Source organism: Syzygium oleosum, unplaced genomic scaffold (assembly GCF_021117445.2).
Source record: "Syzygium oleosum isolate NSW1041296 unplaced genomic scaffold, Sole_v2.1 Sole_v2.01, whole genome shotgun sequence".
In the NCBI taxonomy this organism is placed as follows: Eukaryota; Viridiplantae; Streptophyta; class Magnoliopsida; order Myrtales; family Myrtaceae; genus Syzygium; species Syzygium oleosum.
Genome location: NW_026607485.1, coordinates 22,266,358 through 22,284,155, shown reverse-complemented (window position 1 = coordinate 22,284,155; position 17,798 = coordinate 22,266,358). Strand labels below are relative to the sequence as shown.

The 17,798-nt window shown below is 39.8% G+C and overlaps 1 protein-coding gene across 2 annotated transcripts; it reads left to right on the top strand.

The window, feature by feature from the left end:
• The first annotated feature begins 11,117 nt into the window (after window positions 1–11,117).
• Window positions 11,118–16,708, top strand: LOC115690659 (protein TIFY 6B-like). Of its 2 annotated transcripts, none has more exons than XM_030617091.2 (7): window positions 11,118–11,419; window positions 14,643–14,803; window positions 14,997–15,295; window positions 15,422–15,512; window positions 15,600–15,888; window positions 16,000–16,060; window positions 16,257–16,708. In XM_030617091.2, the coding sequence occupies exons 1-7, from the start codon at window positions 11,347–11,349 to the stop codon at window positions 16,387–16,389; spliced, it is 1,107 nt and encodes a 368-aa protein (XP_030472951.1). In that variant the 5' UTR covers window positions 11,118–11,346; the 3' UTR covers window positions 16,390–16,708. The 2 variants fall into 2 exon arrangements, with proteins under 2 accessions (XP_030472951.1, XP_030472953.1); XM_030617093.2 differs by lacking the exon at window positions 11,118–11,419 and adding an exon at window positions 14,351–14,536.
• The last annotated feature ends 1,090 nt before the right edge of the window (window positions 16,709–17,798 follow it).

The following is a 17,798-nucleotide window of genomic DNA, read 5'->3' as shown; positions in this document are numbered from 1 at the left end:
CCCAGTACATTTAACAGCTTGCCCGCTTCTTTTACTTTTCCTTGGGGGAAAATTGTCACCTGGAGACATCTCCGCTGTTAATTAGCAGGGTATTAATTTGATCAGTCCCTAATCTCACCTTCTATTAGGGAAACATTTATTGGAATTTGAGAAAATAAAAGGAGGGTTTGTCTCACTTTTAGAAAATTTCCAAACATGCCCCTCATTCGATAAAATTCCAAAAACAAGTTTAGGATAAATCGAACTATTTTCATAACCCCACCAAAATCTCCTAAAAATTCTTCTATGTTTCCTCAAGGGGTTAATACCACGAATAACCGCAAACTAGTGCATTTATGATAAATTTATCTCATATTAATTTTTTGACCACCAAAACCTCAAAACTGGTGCACTCGTGATAAATTTACCCTCCGTTAGTTTTTGCTAAATTTTACGAGTATATTAGTTTGAGGTTTTACCTTCCGTTAACGGTTTGTAATTTTTCGTGGTGTTAATTCGATTTAACGGAAATTAATGGATGATAAATTTGTTACAAATATACAAGTTCCACATTTTGTTTGATTATGACTATTAAAAAGTCCAACTCAAAAACTTGACTAACAAAGGGGCAAAAGCTGGCACTGATATAGTATTAGATGTGGAAGGAGACCACAACTTTATGAAGAGAATATAAATCGCCATTGTCGAGCTATGTGAGATTTTCAACATACACAACAACGTTCATAAAAAAATTCATCCAAAAATCGACACGAAGAACCCGAACATAATCGTTGAACCCGTCGAGATAAGTGGGATCTGTATTATATATATCATCTATCATATATTATATTTATCTTATGCATAATATAAATAACCAATATTTTCCTCATTATTTTAATCCGTGGCATATATTTTTCGGCAATTATTGTGCAGAACACAGAACAAGCAATTGAATGTCCCACTCGATAAAGCAAGCAATTGGCCATTTCTCGTGCCAACCACCAATTCCTTGTGAATGTAATGCCACGGTCTCGGGAAAAAAACATAGGGAGATCACTCTCTATCGCTCTACTTGACGTCTCCGTAAATCTCGACATTCGATCGAAGTCTCATTTCGATAAATCGAGTATTGAGATTTATCGAGACAAAAAGGAGCTTCACAGGAAGTGAAAGATTCTCACTCCCGAAAAGCATTCATGGTGCATCGGAGGAGTCCGGGAGAAAGATGAAAATTAAGTACTTTATTAAGTCGTATCAACCGATGTGATGTGTAATAATTAGCGCGTATGATTTGTTATGGACAGTTCAGTAGTTGACGATGCGTGTAGCGCTCTTTGGATATTTGCTCCTAATATATTTAAGAATGTTTCGCCTTTTGAACTCGGTATATACACATGTTCCCTTTATTATCGAAGTGATCGAACTTTTCTCTTGACTAATTCTCGTGGAGTAAAAGATTAAAACTAGCCTTATTTTGCTACTAATTTTCATGGAGTAAGAGATTAAAACTAGCCTTATTTTTAAGGATTAATATCATGAAAAATCCTAACCTAGTATACCTGCAACAAATTTACCTAAAACTAATTTTTTGACCATAAAAAATCCCAAAGTGGTGCATTTGTGAAAAATTTACCCTTCGTTAAATTGAATTAATATCGCGAAAAATCACAAACTGTTATACTTGTGACAAATGGAGGGTTAAACCCCAAACTGGTACACCTATCAACTGCCACGTATCATTCAATTCAGAAATTTGAAGGTAAAATTTAACGGAAATTAACGGAGGGTAAATTTATCACGATGTACCAGTTAGGGGTTTTTGTGATCAAAAAATTAGTTCGGGGTAAATTTGTTACAGATATATCAGTTTAGGGTTTTTTTTTTTGTGATATTAACCCTATTTTTTATACAAGCACTTTTCTGACCGTTCAAAGGTCGCTAATGGAGAGAGGATTCTCTTTTGGCCTCTCAATCCAAAGTACCTCAAAACTCAAAATTAGGTTACGATATTTAAGTTTATGAGGGGAATGTGCAGAAAAAAAAAACCAACTCACATTTTATCATCGCGTTAATTTACACGTTAAGTTTTGAAAACCTATAATTAGCATCCCAAATCAAGTCTAGCTTCCGGTCCTGTTTATAAGTGTGCCGTTGTCCTTCCGGTTTTGCGAACTCCCGCCAGTTGAAATCCACCCATCAACATTGGACGTGAGATTCTTGCAAATGTAAGTTTTCCAAAACTCGGTATGAAATTTCTAAGTGGACATTGCCAGCGCAATCTAATGTTATATGGTGCGTGTAGCGCACGCTGGACCTGCTATCTAATCTGTAGCCATATTTTTCCATCTAATCTTTAAATCTAAGTAAAAAAAATAAACACCATTTGGTCTTTACTTCTATCCCTTCCAAAACTTCTCTTCACAAAACAATAACAAAAATAACAATTATATTCAATCCATTACTCAAACACCCACTTGCTCTAAGCAAAAAATAACCATCCCCACCCATTTTTCGACTAAACAAATAGCTAACCTTTTTCTATTTTTTATATATATATATATATATATATATATATATATATATATATATCTCCTAATCTTTTTTCCTCATTGCATATCTATTGCGTGCTCGACACTAAACCATTTATATTGAAATTTTTTTTTAGATGGGGCTCGTACTAATAGTCTAATAGCACTAGGCACACCCACTGTCCCCCTTCTTTTAGGAAGTGCATGCACATTTGCTTTACACAAATAGACAGAGAAAAAGTAAAGCATTCTTTAAGAAGTTTATTTAGATAATTGATGGAAGATGGAACGATTAATACATTATAGTTAATTCCTAACTTATCGGCTTAGGTTACCGTGTGAAGATAACTCTAGTTGAATATGCTCACGGGCTGAAATTCAGACTCTTTCTCTTGGTGATGTATCGGGCTCCGAATCGAGAAATTGACTAAACCTATAAAACCCTAGAAACAAAAAATAGAGCATCGCAATCCTTTATATTTCATTTTATTTGCCTATCCGTAATATAGAACTAAATCAAACAATAAGATACGGACGTTGACATAAAGGAGGGCGGGGACTGGTCGCCGGTGACCCCGCCGTGTTGAGGAGATCGGGTTGTGGGGACCGACGGCGACGGCTGAGACGCGGTGTGTTTTTTTTTTTATTTTTTTATAATATCATTTTGTTTTTGTTAAAGAAAGCTGGCCAATCACGTGCCCTCTCTTCGATGCGATGCTTTCTCGTGCCAATAAATATAAATATCTCTTATCACGCTCGAGTCCACGAGATTTCTTTATTCTTCAAAATCACATGGTCAATATTTTTGCTTTTGACCCAATTAAATAAATAAATAAATAATTGAGTTGGGCGTAGGGGATATTTACCAACTTAATAAGCCATCTATCTTCTTTATTTGATTTTACTAATTAATTGATTAATTTTTTTAATTGCTGTTTGGATATCGTGGCCTATTTAATTAGTATTATATTTCGACCAAAAAAAAATTAGTATTATATGTACGCCAATATAACATATCTCAATTGTTTAGCGTGAGAAGAACACTTGATAAAGAAAGCCTACGTAGAACACCTAATTGTGTTTAAGATGTATGACTTTTCGATTTAGAATAAAAAAAAAGGATTGACTAGAATTTTTTTTTGTCTACGACTATAATTTAGTTGTTCGGCCTCGTGGCAATACGTCTATACATTTTCCTCAAACTTTGCGAAATTACATGTTTGCCCTTGAATTTTTTACCACCGCGTGCATGTCTCGGTTGGAATTTTTATTTAGGGCCCGTTTGATTTAACTTTGCAAATGAGACTTGGAGGAATGCAAATACCTTTACGTTAAAGTCTATAGGAGAAATGCAAATGACGTTTGATAAAAAATCCTTTGTGAAGCTACTTTAGCTCAAGTAGTGTTTGGCAAATTCTTTTTTGCAAAGAACTTTGAAAATTTTCTTTTTTATTAAAAAAAAAACTTACCCTACCCTTCGTCGGAGCAGGCGAAGGCCTATGGCCGTCGGTGAGCTAGATCTGGCATCGGTGGTTGTCGTCCGAGGTCGGGCGACCCCCGACGAGCGAGATTTGTTGCCGGTGGCCGTCGCCTGAGATCGCGCGACCTAGGCGACGGCCACCTGCGTCGCATGACCCCAGGCGACGGGGTTGCGCGACCCAAGCCGGCAGTGCCTAGGCGGTCACGTGACCTTAGGCGGCTGTCGCCTGGGTCGTGCAACCTCGTTGGCCCGATTTAGTGTCGGCCGTCCTCGCGTAAAAGATGAACAGTGATAAGATGGGCAAAATCGGAATAAGCCAAAATAAGTGAAAGTAGTTTGGGCGCAAAAAAGTTGGAAAGCCCAAAGCTGGTCCAGATCAGCTTTGGGCTTTGAGCATTCCCAATGCTGGCTTTTGGCTGAAAGCCCATTGGGAATACTTACTAAGGGGCTTTTGAGGCCGAAAGCCCCTTGGGAATACTGAACCCAACGGGACCTTAGTTGCGAAATAAAAACCAACGCACAACTTACTTTTCCGTTAGCAAGTGCATATTGCGCATGACTTTCAAGCATAAATATGCATTCTTCTTTATTTTTATGAAGAAAAAAATTTGTACAAAAATCCTAACTTAGAGAAGTCGTACCTACCTGCGTATTTCCTTTGCATGTCAACAGCACCACAAACCCTAATTCGTGCAAGTTATGAGAAATTTGATGATTCTTAAAGAAACAATTTATGCACACTTGAAACATGAGAAAAAAAAAATAACGCTTCAATCAATATAAACCAAACAATTCCAAGTGCTATTAATTTATTTTTAATGTAATTATTTTAACCTCCATACCATGTATCAGAGTCTAGTGGGAAATATAATATAAGTAAACCTTAACGAGTCAGATGATTAATAATTATTGTGTCCTATTATTTATAATGCGAAAGCTATATTTATATCCGCGTAAAGAAAATGCGATTCGCCTTTTGAACTCAGTACACAAACACACCTATGTTCCCTTAAGTATCCAAGCATTCGAACTTTTGTCTCGACTAATTCTTAAAATATTAAAACTAGCCTTGTTTTGATACAAGCACTGTTCTAACTGTTCAATGTTCACTCAAATGGAGAGAGATTTTTCTTTTGATCTCTCAATCTAAAGTACCTCAAAATCAAGTTATGCTATTTAGTTGCACGAGGGTCAGCTATCGAAAGGCATCCTCACATTTCATCCTTAAATTAATTTTCACATTGAGTGTTGAAAACTTACGATAATTATCCCAAGTTGCGCCTTCCTATTTGCGAATTTGTCATTTACCTTTCGGTTTTGCTCCTCCCACTATTTCAAATCCACCCATAATGAAAATCCACTTGCCCAAAACCCTAACCCACCCATTGCTCAGCCCCTCTCCTCTTGGCGCCGCCGAGCTATTCCCACTCGCCACCCCAGTTGAGCCACGACCCGGCGAGCTTGACTCGGATTTGTCAAGTTTCGGCAAGGTCGAGCTTAACTTGGATCTGTCGAGCTCCGTCTGCATTGAGCTAGATAGATCTATTGAGTTTTATCGACAGATCTGTCGAGCTCCACTGACATCGAGCTCAACTCAAATGTTGAGTCAACCATGGCGGAGAAGAGGGAGAAGAAGAGAGCATAGTGTTTGTGTGTGCATGGGAGAGAGAGAGAGAGAGAGAGCTCAGCCAGGGACTATGGTAGTCCGATGTTGGCGGGGGTCGGTGGTGGGAACCCATGGTAGAGAGAGAGAGCAGCGGTGAGAAAAAGAGAGGGTAGGGCAAGAGAGCGTAAGGTAAGGGAGAAAGAGGGAGAAGCAGAGAATGATTTGGGGTTTGGATGACTTTGAGAGTAGATGGATATTTTTAGATTTGGGGTTTCTATTTGGAGATGGGTATATTATGTTTTCAACACTCAAGATGCAAATTGATATCGGAATGAAAAGTAGATAAGGTTTTTCGAAATTATCCCTCGACTTAAAATCACCATTAACTCCGCACTTCACATAAAAAAAATCCCCCTCGTAATTCTAAACTTACATTTTGCATTTCCCTAAGCCGAAATCTAGATCGAAAAAGTGAAACCCAATATCAAGGATGAAATAATAAGGCAAAGGAAATAACAACATGTTAAATTATGTACGAACAAGAGATGCAACTCGAAATCTAATGCAAAATTGGCGTAGCAACGATATGTTTTAGAATGTGAGGAGAATATTCGATATACAGAGCAAACTTAACGATGACATTTGAACGGAACCATAGACGATTTTCGTGATTTAGCATTTAAAAGCGAAAATTATCATCAATCGCCGTTCTTCTTCACCACTCTCCACTTAGTTAATTAATCGCAATATTTTATTTTATCTTATTTGTCTACACATTATATAGAAATAAAGTAATTAATAAGATATGGACGTTGACAAAAAGATTGGCGGGACAGCAGGACCGGGGGGACCAGCGTGGCTTTTTTTTTTTTTTTTAATCATGATTTTTATTTTAAAAAAAAAGCTAGCCAATCACATGCCATCTCTTCAATGCATGCCTTTTATCATGCTCTACTCCACGAGTTTCTATATTCTCAAAAAACATCACATGGTGAATTATTTTCGCTTTTGACTCGATTAAATAAATGAATAATTTGAGTGGCTGTCATCTACTTTATTTCATTTAAAATTATATATCTATTTATTTATTTATTGCTTTTTGGACTCCGCAGCCTATTTTAATTAGTTTATAATATGTATAGGCGACACGACATATCGCGATATTTTAGTGTGAGAAAAATACTTGATAAAGAAGTTTACGTATGGACTTCATTGCATTTTAGATGTATGACTTTTCAACTTATAATTATAAAAGAAAGGGTTAATACCATGAAAAACTCTAAACCGGTATATCTGTGATAATTTTACCCCGATCTAATTTTTTGACCACCAAAAACCCCACACTGGTACACATGTGACAATTTTACCCCGAACTAATTTTTTTACAGTAAAAAACCCAAAACCGGTACACTTGTGACAATTTTACCCCGAACTAATTTTTTGACCACTAAAAATCCCAAACTAGTACATTTGTAACAAATTTACCCTCCGTTAGTGTCCGTTAAATTGAATTAATATCACGAAAAATCACAAATTGATAAACTTGTGACAAAAAAAGGGGTAAAACCCCAAACCGGTACACCCGTCAACTACCACATGTCATCAAATTTAGTAATTAGACAGTAAAATTTAACAGAAACTAATGGAGGGTAAATTTGTCATAGGTGTACTAGTTTGGGATTTTTGGTGGGAAAAACATTAGTTAGGGGTAAAATTGTCACATGTGTATCGGTTTAGGGTTTTTGGTGGTAAAAAAATTAGTTCGGAATAAAATTGTTATAGGTGTACCAGTTTGAGATTTTTTGTGATAAAAAAATAGTTTGGGGTAAATTTATCACGGATGTACTGGCTAGGAGTTTTTCGTGGTATTAACCCTAAAAGAAAAGGGTTGACAGCAATTTAATAATTCCTCGTCGCGGCAATACATTTATACAATATTAAAACTAGCCTTGTTTTGATACAAGCACTGTTATGACCGTTCAATGTTCACTAAAAGGGAGAGAGATTTTTCGTTTGGTCTCTCAATCTAAAGTACCTCAAATTCAAGTTATGCTATTTAATTGTATGAGGGTAAGATATCAAAAGGATCAATTTTCACATTGAGTGTTGAAAACTTACGATAATTATCCCAAGTTTTTTTTTTCTTTTTTGGTGACCTAGGGAACCCCGCACGGCCGACGGCCGGGAGGTAAACCCTGGGGGCGACACGTGCTAGCCACCATACACGTGCACCGGTTAAGTCACCCTGCGGCACCCGGGATTTGAACACTCAACCTTTGCGCCTTCCTATTTGTGAATTTGTCATTTACCTTTCGGTTTTGCTCCTCCCACTATTTCAAATCCACCCATAATGAAAATCCACTTGCCCAAAACCCTAACCCACCCATTGCTCAGCTCCTCTCCTCTTGGCACCGCCGAGCTATTCCCACTCGCCACCCCAGTTGAGCCACGACCCGTCGAGCTTGACTCGGATTTGTCAAGTTTCAGCAAGGTTGAGCTCAACTCGGATCTGTCGAGCTCCGTCTGCATTGAGCTAGATAGATCTGTCGAGTTTTATCGATAGATCTGTCGAACTCCACCGACATCGAGCTCAACTCAAATCTGTTGAGTCAACCATGGCGGAGAAGAGGGAGAAGAAGAGAGCATAGTGTTTGTGTGTGCATGGGAGAGAGAGAGAGAGCTCAGCCGGGGAATATGGTAGTCCGATGTTGGCAGGGGTCGGTGGTGGGAACCCATGGTAGAGAGAGAGAGCAGCGGTGAGAGAAAGAGAGGGTAGGGCAAGAGAGCGTAAGGTAAGGGAGAAAGAGGGAGAAGCAGAGAATGATTTGGGGCTTGATTGAGTTTGAGAGTAGATGGATATATTTAGATTTGGGGTTTCTATTTGGAGATGGATATATTATGTTTTCAATACTCAAGATGCGAATTGATCTCGGAATAAAAAGTAAATAAGGTTTTCGAAATCATCCCTTGAATTCAAATCATCGTAAAAAAATCCTCCTCATAATTAGAAACTTACATTTTGCATTTCCCATTTTGCATTTCCCTAAGTCGAAATCTACATGGAAAAAGTGAAACCCAATATTGAGGATGAAATAATATGGGCGAGGATATAACGACTAGTTAAATTATGTACGGACAATAGATGCAACTCGAAATCTAATGCAACATTGACATAGCAACGTTACGTTTTAGAATGTGAGGAGGATATTCGATATACATAGCAGACTTGATGAGGGCATTTGAATGGAACCATACACTATTTTCGTCGTTTAGCATTTAAAAGCGAAAATTATCATCAATCGCCGTTCTTCTTCACCACTCTCCACTTAGTTAATTAATCGCAATATTTTATTTTATCTTATTTCTCTACCCATTACATAGAAATAAAGTAATTAATAAGATATGGAAGTTGACAAAAAGAGTGGCGGGACAGCAGGCCCGGGGACCAGCGTGGTTTTTTTTTTTTTTTTAATCATGATTTTTATTTTAAAAAAAAAAGCTAGCCAATCACATGCCATCTCTTCAATGCATGCCTTTTATCATGCTCTAGCCCACGAGTTTCTATATTCTCAAAAAACATCACATGGTGAATTATTTTCGCTTTTGACTCGATTAAATAAATGAATAATTTCAATACCTAAAAAAAAAGAAGAATAATTTGAGTGCCTGTGGGGGCTTTTCACCAACTTAGCCAAGCCATCTACTTTATTTAATTTAAGATTATATATATTTATTTATTTATTGCTTTTTGGACTCTGCGGCTATTTTAATTAGTTTATAATATGTATCGGCGATACGACATATCACGGTCGTTTAGTATGATAAAAATACTTGATATCTACCGCATTGCATTTAAGATGTACGACTTTTCAACTTATAATTATAAAAGAAAAGGGTTGAATTTTTGATAAAATATGTGTGTATCTCACTTGAATATTTATTTTTAGTGATGAAACGAAACCAACGCACAACTTGCTTTTCCGTCAGCACGTGCGTATTGCGTGTGACTTTCAAGCATAAATACGTGCCTGTCTATTTATTTATGGAGAAAATAGAAAAAAAATACACGAAAACCCTGACTTTGAGAGATCTGCCATCACCGCGACTGCATTACACCAAGATAAAAATCTCTTTCTCATAGAATCGAACATAATATTAGCGACATCTGCGTAGTATTTCCTTTGCACGTCAACAACTCCACAAACCCTAATTTATACAAAGCAAGAGAAATTCGACGATTCTCCAAGAATCAAATTACGAACACTCAAAACTTAAGAAAATTAAAGCTTCAATCAATCTAAACCAAGCAACTCCAAATGCTATTAGTTCTCTTAAATTTTAATTTTCGTAACCTCCATACCATATATTTTGACCAAAAAAAAACCTCCATACAATGTATCTAATCAAATCGTCATTAAAACCAATTTCTCCCCCCCCCTCTCTCTCTCTCTCATACCAATTTTAGAGGATCATTTATCGACTAAACTATGCTCAAGAAACTTCGTTAAATGTTTTACCCCAAAAAAAAAAATTTTGTTAAATGGCTCAAATATGCTCCATTTTCCTTACATAAAAAAAGGGCGACGTGTCGAGAATTTAGTGGCGACATGTCGTATTTTGCGGGAAAATACTTTAAAACGATACCGTCATTATGCGGGATTTTTTGGGTCAATAATAGAGCGATAACAACGACACGAAGCTCGAGCCCCATGTGCAAAGAACTTAGAGGAGACAGGCCTCATTTCGTGGGATTGATTAGGAAACTTCCGAAATTATCCCATCATTGGCCGAGATATTTAGAGCGGCAAGAATACAAACATACATGGTAACATACGAAGATAGGAACCCTAGTGCGACCGCGTCGCCACGTCCAAATGAGAACATCGACCCCTACAAGCTTAAATCGAGGGGGGCCTCAAATGGAAAACAAAATCTTCACTCGAGAGCCCACGAAATTGAAGATAAGATCGCGCACCGCGGGAACTGAGGTCGAAAATAACCCGGGGGACCTGTAAGAATTAATATTTGTACACTTATACATAGATTGTTACTGACGATGGAAATTTTTTTCCGTTAATTAATTTTTTTCTCAACGATATAAGTAATCGTTTTTCGGAAAAATATTTTACGGGGGTTTCTCAATTTTGGTAATTTTTTCCTCCCGTGAAAAACGATGACGACGCATTTCGTAAATTATTCAATTCCTTTTTTCCATCGAAGAATTAACAAAAAAAAAAAAGGAATTTCCCCCCTTCTCTCTTTCCGTTTTCGGGCTGCATTTATCTGCAATTTTTTACCCAGTAAATGCGCAGAAACACGGGGATCCCGCCACGTGGCGGTGACGGTGGAATCCCCCACCCCCCTGGCGCCCACGCCCGGGAGATGCCGCACGTGCTCGGCGACCGGGAGCAGCCGGTCACCCGCGATCGTACGGTCAAAACGGGTCTCCCCCCTCCTCGCCCTACATCTTTGAATGACCTCTTGAAAAACGTCTCTCTCTCTCTCTCTCTCTGCGGCGTCTGCGCAGCGCTACTTCAGTTTGCCTCTGCTCTGCTCTGCGCCTCCCGATCTTTCTCTTCATTTCTTCTTATCCTCGTTGGATTCAATCTCTTCTTTGCTTTCGCGAGCAGCGCGCGCGAGAGAGAGAGACAGAGAGAGAGAGGGAGAGATTCTTTGTCATATATGTTCAACGTGTTTCTCTCTCAACATCTCTGAGGTTGGAGAGAGAAGTTCGAGCGGGGCTGGAGTTCAAGATGGACGGCGATTTTCTGGGCTTGGGTCTGAAGACGGATTGGCTTCCTCCCCAGAAAGGAGACGAGAATCCTGGTACAACACGCCCCCATTTCTCTCTCCCCTCTCCCCCTCTTTCCACGTCCTACGGTTTCGTTCGATCTAGGGCTGTTTCTTGATCTTCATCGGTTTCCGGGTTTCGTGTCGGACGTTCGAGCGGTGCGCGGAGCGCGCACAGCGCGCGCGCGCGCCAGTTCTAAGTTTTCGGGGAGAGTTATGGCTGTGGAGAATTAAGGCACGCTTGTTTTTCATCTGCAGCTCGTCCTGACATTTATGCCTTTCTTTAATGCCGTTTGCTGTTTTCTTGTCAGCCCGTATTCATCTTGCTGATGTTTTTCTGCCCTTTGAAGTTTGAAGTGCTTGTTTGATTTTTTATGATATGTTATATGAGCTGGATGCTTGGCTCTACCCACTGAATAATCTCTTGTCTTCTTATCTACCTTCCGTGGCCAATGGACAGTTTGCGTTTGTAGGGTATAGAGTGGCCTGACTCTGTCAATAGATGTTTGACTTCGGCAAATGATTCGAGAAGGAGAATATCGGGCAAGCATTATTTGTACTCTTTCTAGGGTTTTTTATTTAATGTGCTTTGAAGAAGTAAAAAATATATATTATGACATAAAGAAATCGAAAGGTGTACAATGCCCGGAATTAGTGGGCGCCACTCTACGCGTGCCGCGTCCAATCTTTGCAAATGAACGTGAACAATTTCTAATGTACGAGTAGTGTGGGTCGGTAAATGCTCGGGCTTGTAACTCCCCGCTTCCACATTTATAGGCGTGTCGTCTATCGATTTCTCCCCGGAAGAGAAAGCGCTCCTTCCATCTCTACATATTAGGGGTCTGTTTCGTAACGTTTATGTTCCCAAAAACGATTTCTGTTCAGAAATAGTTTTTTCTATTTTATTCTCTCGACAAGTTTCTGAGAAAAAAACTCGTTTAGTAACTACATAAAGTTTCTATTCCCAGAGTAGAAAAAGAACAGAAATGCGTTTGGTAGGATACTAAAAATTTCTACTCCCAATTTTTTCATTTAATTATAAAATTGTCGGTGGAGACTTAATAATTCATGTTTGGATAAAATTGGACTATAAATAGCATAAGGATATATTATTGGATGACCTTAATACAATCATAAAGAAAATTACTCCTTATAGACAAAGCAAATACCGGGTGGTGGTCAAGGAAATTGCAGTTTAGGGTGTATGATTTTAGGATTTGGGTGTTAGGGTTTAAGGATTTCGATTTTGAGGTTTAGGATTTGAGGTTTAGGGTTTTGGATTTTAGGGTTTAGGGTTTAGGTTTTAGAGTTTCGGATTTTGGGTTTAGTGTTTCGGGTTTAAGGGTTTGTGTTTAGGGTTTGGGATTTAGTGGTTTAGGGTTTTGGGTATTGGGGTTTGGGATTTAGGGTATAGGGTTTACAATTTAAAATTTGGGGTTTATGGTTTAGGATTCGGGGTTTTGCAATTTAGCGATTTAGGGTTTGCAATTACGATTTTAGGGTTTAGGTTTTCGGGTTTCGGGTTTGGAGTTTTGGCGTTTAGGGTTTAGTGTTTCGAGTTTTAGGTTTGAGATTTTAGGGTTTGGGTTTTTAGTTTTAGGATTTGGGGTTTAGAAGGTTTAGGGTTTGCGTTTGGGTTTAGGGATTTGGGTTTCGGGTTTTAGGGTTTCAGGTTTTTGATTTTAATGTTTTGGGTTTTAGGGATTGGGTATTGAGGTTTAAGGTTTTGGGGTTTAGGGTTAAGGTTTAGGGTTTTGAGTTTATGATTTGGGGTTTAGGGTTTAGTACAAGAATATCTTGTGAAAGAGAAATGGCTGATCTTGTTTCTCTTTTTTGTTCTAGAAACAGAAAAGTATATTTTTTTTACATCTTATTTTTGTTCCAAATATATTCCCTGACCACTTTTCTATTCTGGGGAACAAAACAACTAACTGACGTTACTAAAGGGATTTCTATTCTTTTTCTGTTCCGGGGAACAAAAGAACAGAAAAACAGAGAAACAGAAACGTTATTAAACAGACTTTAGATTACCGTTCGACCCTACCTTTCGGAGATGCACGCGAGATTAGATTTTTTGGTTTGTTGTGGCATAAGCCATGACATGTTTGGACAAGACCAATGTAAAGGGAAATAGAGGATAAGTTCGTGGGCTACAGCTTTGGCGGAGTAGAGGAAGATCAAAATGGAAGATGGGGTGAACCGTGAACCCCAATGGCATTATTGTGAGTCTCATCCCAAACCGAGGGCATGCTTGTGAATTCATCCTCGGTTAATGTGGTCCTTGTGTGGAATTTAATAACCCGCGTCTTGTCAGGTGTTCCAATCTTCCATGATATTATTATTATTATTATCCCTGTGGCCCTTAAAAAAATTCGATCTTTGGCCATGATTGCATTAACCAATTCCACTTGTGCATCACGTTAAATTATTAAAAAAGAGGGGGAGGATGATGATGATTTTTTTCTATCTTATTTACACGAGCATTATAGAGCGCCGGTCTAGGTAGATGCGGGCATCCGTACCAAGACTCACTATATGAAAATAAAAAAAAGAAGAAGAAGAGGGTTTTTCGAGTTGTTTAATCGAATATAAAATTCGGAGAAATTAAAGTAACACGGGGTTCGTAGCTTTCTTTGCATGAATCTAGGCCGAGAGGACCACGGCCCCCTTGCATTAAAAATCGCGAAAAGAAAAAAAAGGGGTTCGCAGCTTGTTCGTCTTGGCCAATCACGTTGCGGCACCTTGGTGGGTCGTCTGGCCTTAGTTTAGTAATTCTTGATTTAATCAAAAGCTTTTCTTGCGCATTAGCTGTGGTTAGTGATGATCATATGTGTAAATTATATCTTAAAGTTTGGGAATTTTTATATGGTGCACGTTCAGTGTTTTTAAGGCGCGTTTTATATTGCGGTTGATGCCCTCCTACGTTGAACGTCCCCCCCTCCTTTCCTAGAACTTAGCCTTTTTTTCCCTCCCCTGTTGCTCAATGCGCTCATCTCACGTGTCGAGCAATAGAGCTCTTGAGGAAGAACCAGCGTTTCGCTCTCTGCATTTGAAGGAAAGTTTTCTGGTTTTGGTGTCTGCGAAGGTGTTCTGGTTTGTTTAGTTGAATCTGTAAAACTTTGCTTCGGTTTCGCTCTGTGATTCAAACGCTAGGTACGGTGAAAGCTCTTAGCTGTTGCTCCGTTGTTTTGTTCGTATGGACGAGTGATTTTAAGGATGGATCGACAATTTCTTTTGCGTCAATGTTTTGATTGTGCAGAGCTAAACGGACCCGGAATGCAGTGGTCGTTTTCGAACGAGCGCTCTGCTCCTTTTCAGCTGCTTTCTTTCAAGGCCTCGTCGGATGACGGGCTGGGGAAAAGCGCCGGCGATTCGTTAGCGTCATCTCGATCTATGACCACATCTAGGTTGGATGTCGAGGTATGCATTGGTCCGATTGTTTCAGCTTCCGAAGTATCTGAACTCGCGCTTGATCTTTTATAAACATCCGAGTCATAGTACATTCCTTTTGGGCCGTGCTTGGAGTTTGGAGCATTTGCTTCGCTCATTGGTCCTTTTCCTTTCTTGTTGGTGAAGGAACATAGAACTGATTTTGAATTCCTGTGGCTTGCAGACGAATAGGTTCGGCGACAAACAAGCAGGAAGCTACTATGTGACGACGGCTTACCCTCAGCGGCACTTGAATGCGCAGGCGATCTCCCGGCCTCAAGAAGCGAGGACTTTCCCTTCCCCGAAGCACCTCAGTCAAGTGGCCACAAATACTCCGGTCCTTCAGTCCCATGTGGCGGCATCCACAGAGCAAAACGTGATTTGCTCCTCTGTAAAACCGCCATCTCTCGGGGGATTTACGTTTGTCCCTCCTGCATCAGTTCCTCTGACTTCGACTTCTCTTGTTGGCTTCACGGATTCTAGGTGATCCAGATGTCTGTTAGTTTTTTTTCTTCCTGCTTGTTTGTTGAACTGATTGATGCTTGGCAAGGAGCAGAAACTCTGCAAGTTCAATGGATGATCGGTCAAAGTGGTGATCTTATTTTGTAGGAATGCTACGAGATCCCCTGCAGCACCAGCCCAGTTGACCATCTTCTTCGGCGGTTCGGTTTATGTGTACGATGATGTATCTCCAGAAAAGGTGTACATCTCTTGCTCTTTCGATGAGTGTTACCATTTAAGCCTCCAAAATTGACAGGCAGCCTAAAATGTTTCGGCCTGATTTTAGGCTCGGGCGATCATGTTGCTGGCTGGAAACGGTTCTTCTGCAACTGGGTCTAAGACCGTTCCATTGACTCAAATTCAAGCGCCGATTGCACCGATCACCAGACCTGGGCCTGTTGATGATTTCAATGGGAGCGGAAGATCGTCGATGCTCTCGTTTTCTGCAGTTCCGAGCAATGTGGATCAGAGGAGAGTAAAAACACTGGGAGCCTATGATACGCCCATCAGACGACCTGAGACTCCAAGAGCAATAACTTCTCTTGCACCCGCTAGACCAACTATTTTTCCGGCCGGTATGTCGTTGTATCACTCTCTTAAATCTTTTGGGTGGAGCTTTCTGATAATTACCAATCAGCTGATTTCAAGACTGAATCAAATCGGTGAAACTAATTGTTGTCTCGCAGTTGCTCTACCTCAGGCTCGGAAGGCATCCTTGGCTCGATTTCTAGAGAAGCGCAAAGAAAGGTCAGTATTATGTACCGAAACCTTCACTCGTAATTCATTTCTTCTGCCGATGTTTGGTTTAGACTGTTGGATGATACTCTCTCTGGATCATTCATTCGGTCTCTGATCATAGGCACTGTTCAATGTGAATCGAAGCGGGTTGAGCTAAACATTCGTGATATTTTTAGCCCTAAACCTAAGTTCTGTTTGTATTCAGGGCGATGAGCACGTCGCCTTATGCCCCGGGCAAGAGATCTCCAGATCGTACCGACTCAGCTTCGGACAGCTTTAGCCGCTCTACCAATTCCACCGCTTCCTGTCATCACATAGACATCAACCAGAAGCCATAGCAACCGTTTTCGACGATGATTCTGGGCATGGGAATCCCGACTCGGGTTTTTAAACGCGAGCCAGCCAATGCCATCATCAGCAATTCCTTCTCTTTTTAGGTCCAAGATGGATCTTTTCAGCCATGACTCTTGGTTGAAAGTCACTAGTCGTATGCCTTTCAGTCCTATGTTTTTATTACCCTCCTTATCTGCTGTCTTTCTCGATCCGATTTGTTGAAAACCATGCGATTTCATCGTGCCCTTCCTATGTTGCTGTGTAATGGTTAAAGTTTTGTTCCGGCTCGAGCCTAGCGTAAACATAATTCAAGGAATTTCCTCATATTGCCGAAGTGTTTTATGGGCGATGCGGCGATTCGAATGGAGCGCGATCTGTGCTGCATCAGATTGGATTTGCAGCGCTGGTACTACTTGAACTGCAGATACTCACATGCCTTGAAGACTTCCATCTTTGATCTGTGCTGCTTCACTGCTTCATTGCACTCGGTCAAACTGGAAGGATCTTGAGCAATTGCCACCAATCTGCACTGCCTTTGTTTGTTCATTCCATGTTGATTGGTATGTGCAGAGTTCATGCATTGGACAGTGAGACGAAAACCAATGGTCAAAAGCTGGTGGGCCGTCCTGACAAGCTCCATCTCGTTTGCTGTAAAACGATCTTTTTCTATCAAGGACTTGTGTACGGAATCCTCCTTTCTTAAATCACTCAAATGAAAGGTTTGGTGACTTAATCCAATTCTTAATTACTGCGGTTTTGGTGGCATCGCCACGGGATGTCACGCGGTGGAGGCGATAAACGGGGGCGATCGCTCTGTGCGTCGTTAACTTGGCGGTCGGTGTCGTGACGGTGACTCGTGGCGGTGTGATGACGGCTGTGAAATCGTTTATCTAGGGACAAACTTTTCATTAGGAGTTCAGCATGCATTTCTGGATTTACCTTACAAGTTGACCTTAACCTTACTTCACAACTACTTCCATTTTTCTTTTATATAATTATAATAATGCTCTCGAAATGTTGAATCATCATGAATTTCGTGTACTAAAAAAACGACACGATAAGTGTTTAGGTGCTCTCAATGCCTTAACTTTCCCATCGGCCAATGCCGATCACCTCATGTCAATCGTGATAATCACCCGACCAACCATCGTCACGCGAGCGCCCAAAACTAAAAATTTGTCTTCCTAAAAACTATATCGTATTCAGATTTTCGTATCGGCCTATTCGAAATGATTTTAACATTTTCAATTTTTTTTGCTTTTGTGAAACTATGCGGCCTAAGTAATTTGATTTTTATATAACAAGAAACACTCGGAAGTTTTTCAAAACGTGCATATATTGTTTTTGGCAAGATATCAATATAGAGGATTTTTGATAATTTCTAGGATGATGGTACAAATGATCTCCGAACTTT

Excerpts from the sequence above, each read along its gene's own strand:
- LOC115690659 (XM_030617091.2), top strand. The coding sequence starts at position 11,347 with ATGGACGGCGATTTTCTGGGCTTGGGTCTGAAGACGGATTGGCTTCCT. Across the intron at positions 11,420-14,642 it reads GAAAGGAGACGAGAATCCTG|AGCTAAACGGACCCGGAATG; the intron begins GTACAACACGCC and ends TTGATTGTGCAG. Across the intron at positions 14,804-14,996 it reads CATCTAGGTTGGATGTCGAG|ACGAATAGGTTCGGCGACAA; the intron begins GTATGCATTGGT and ends TGTGGCTTGCAG.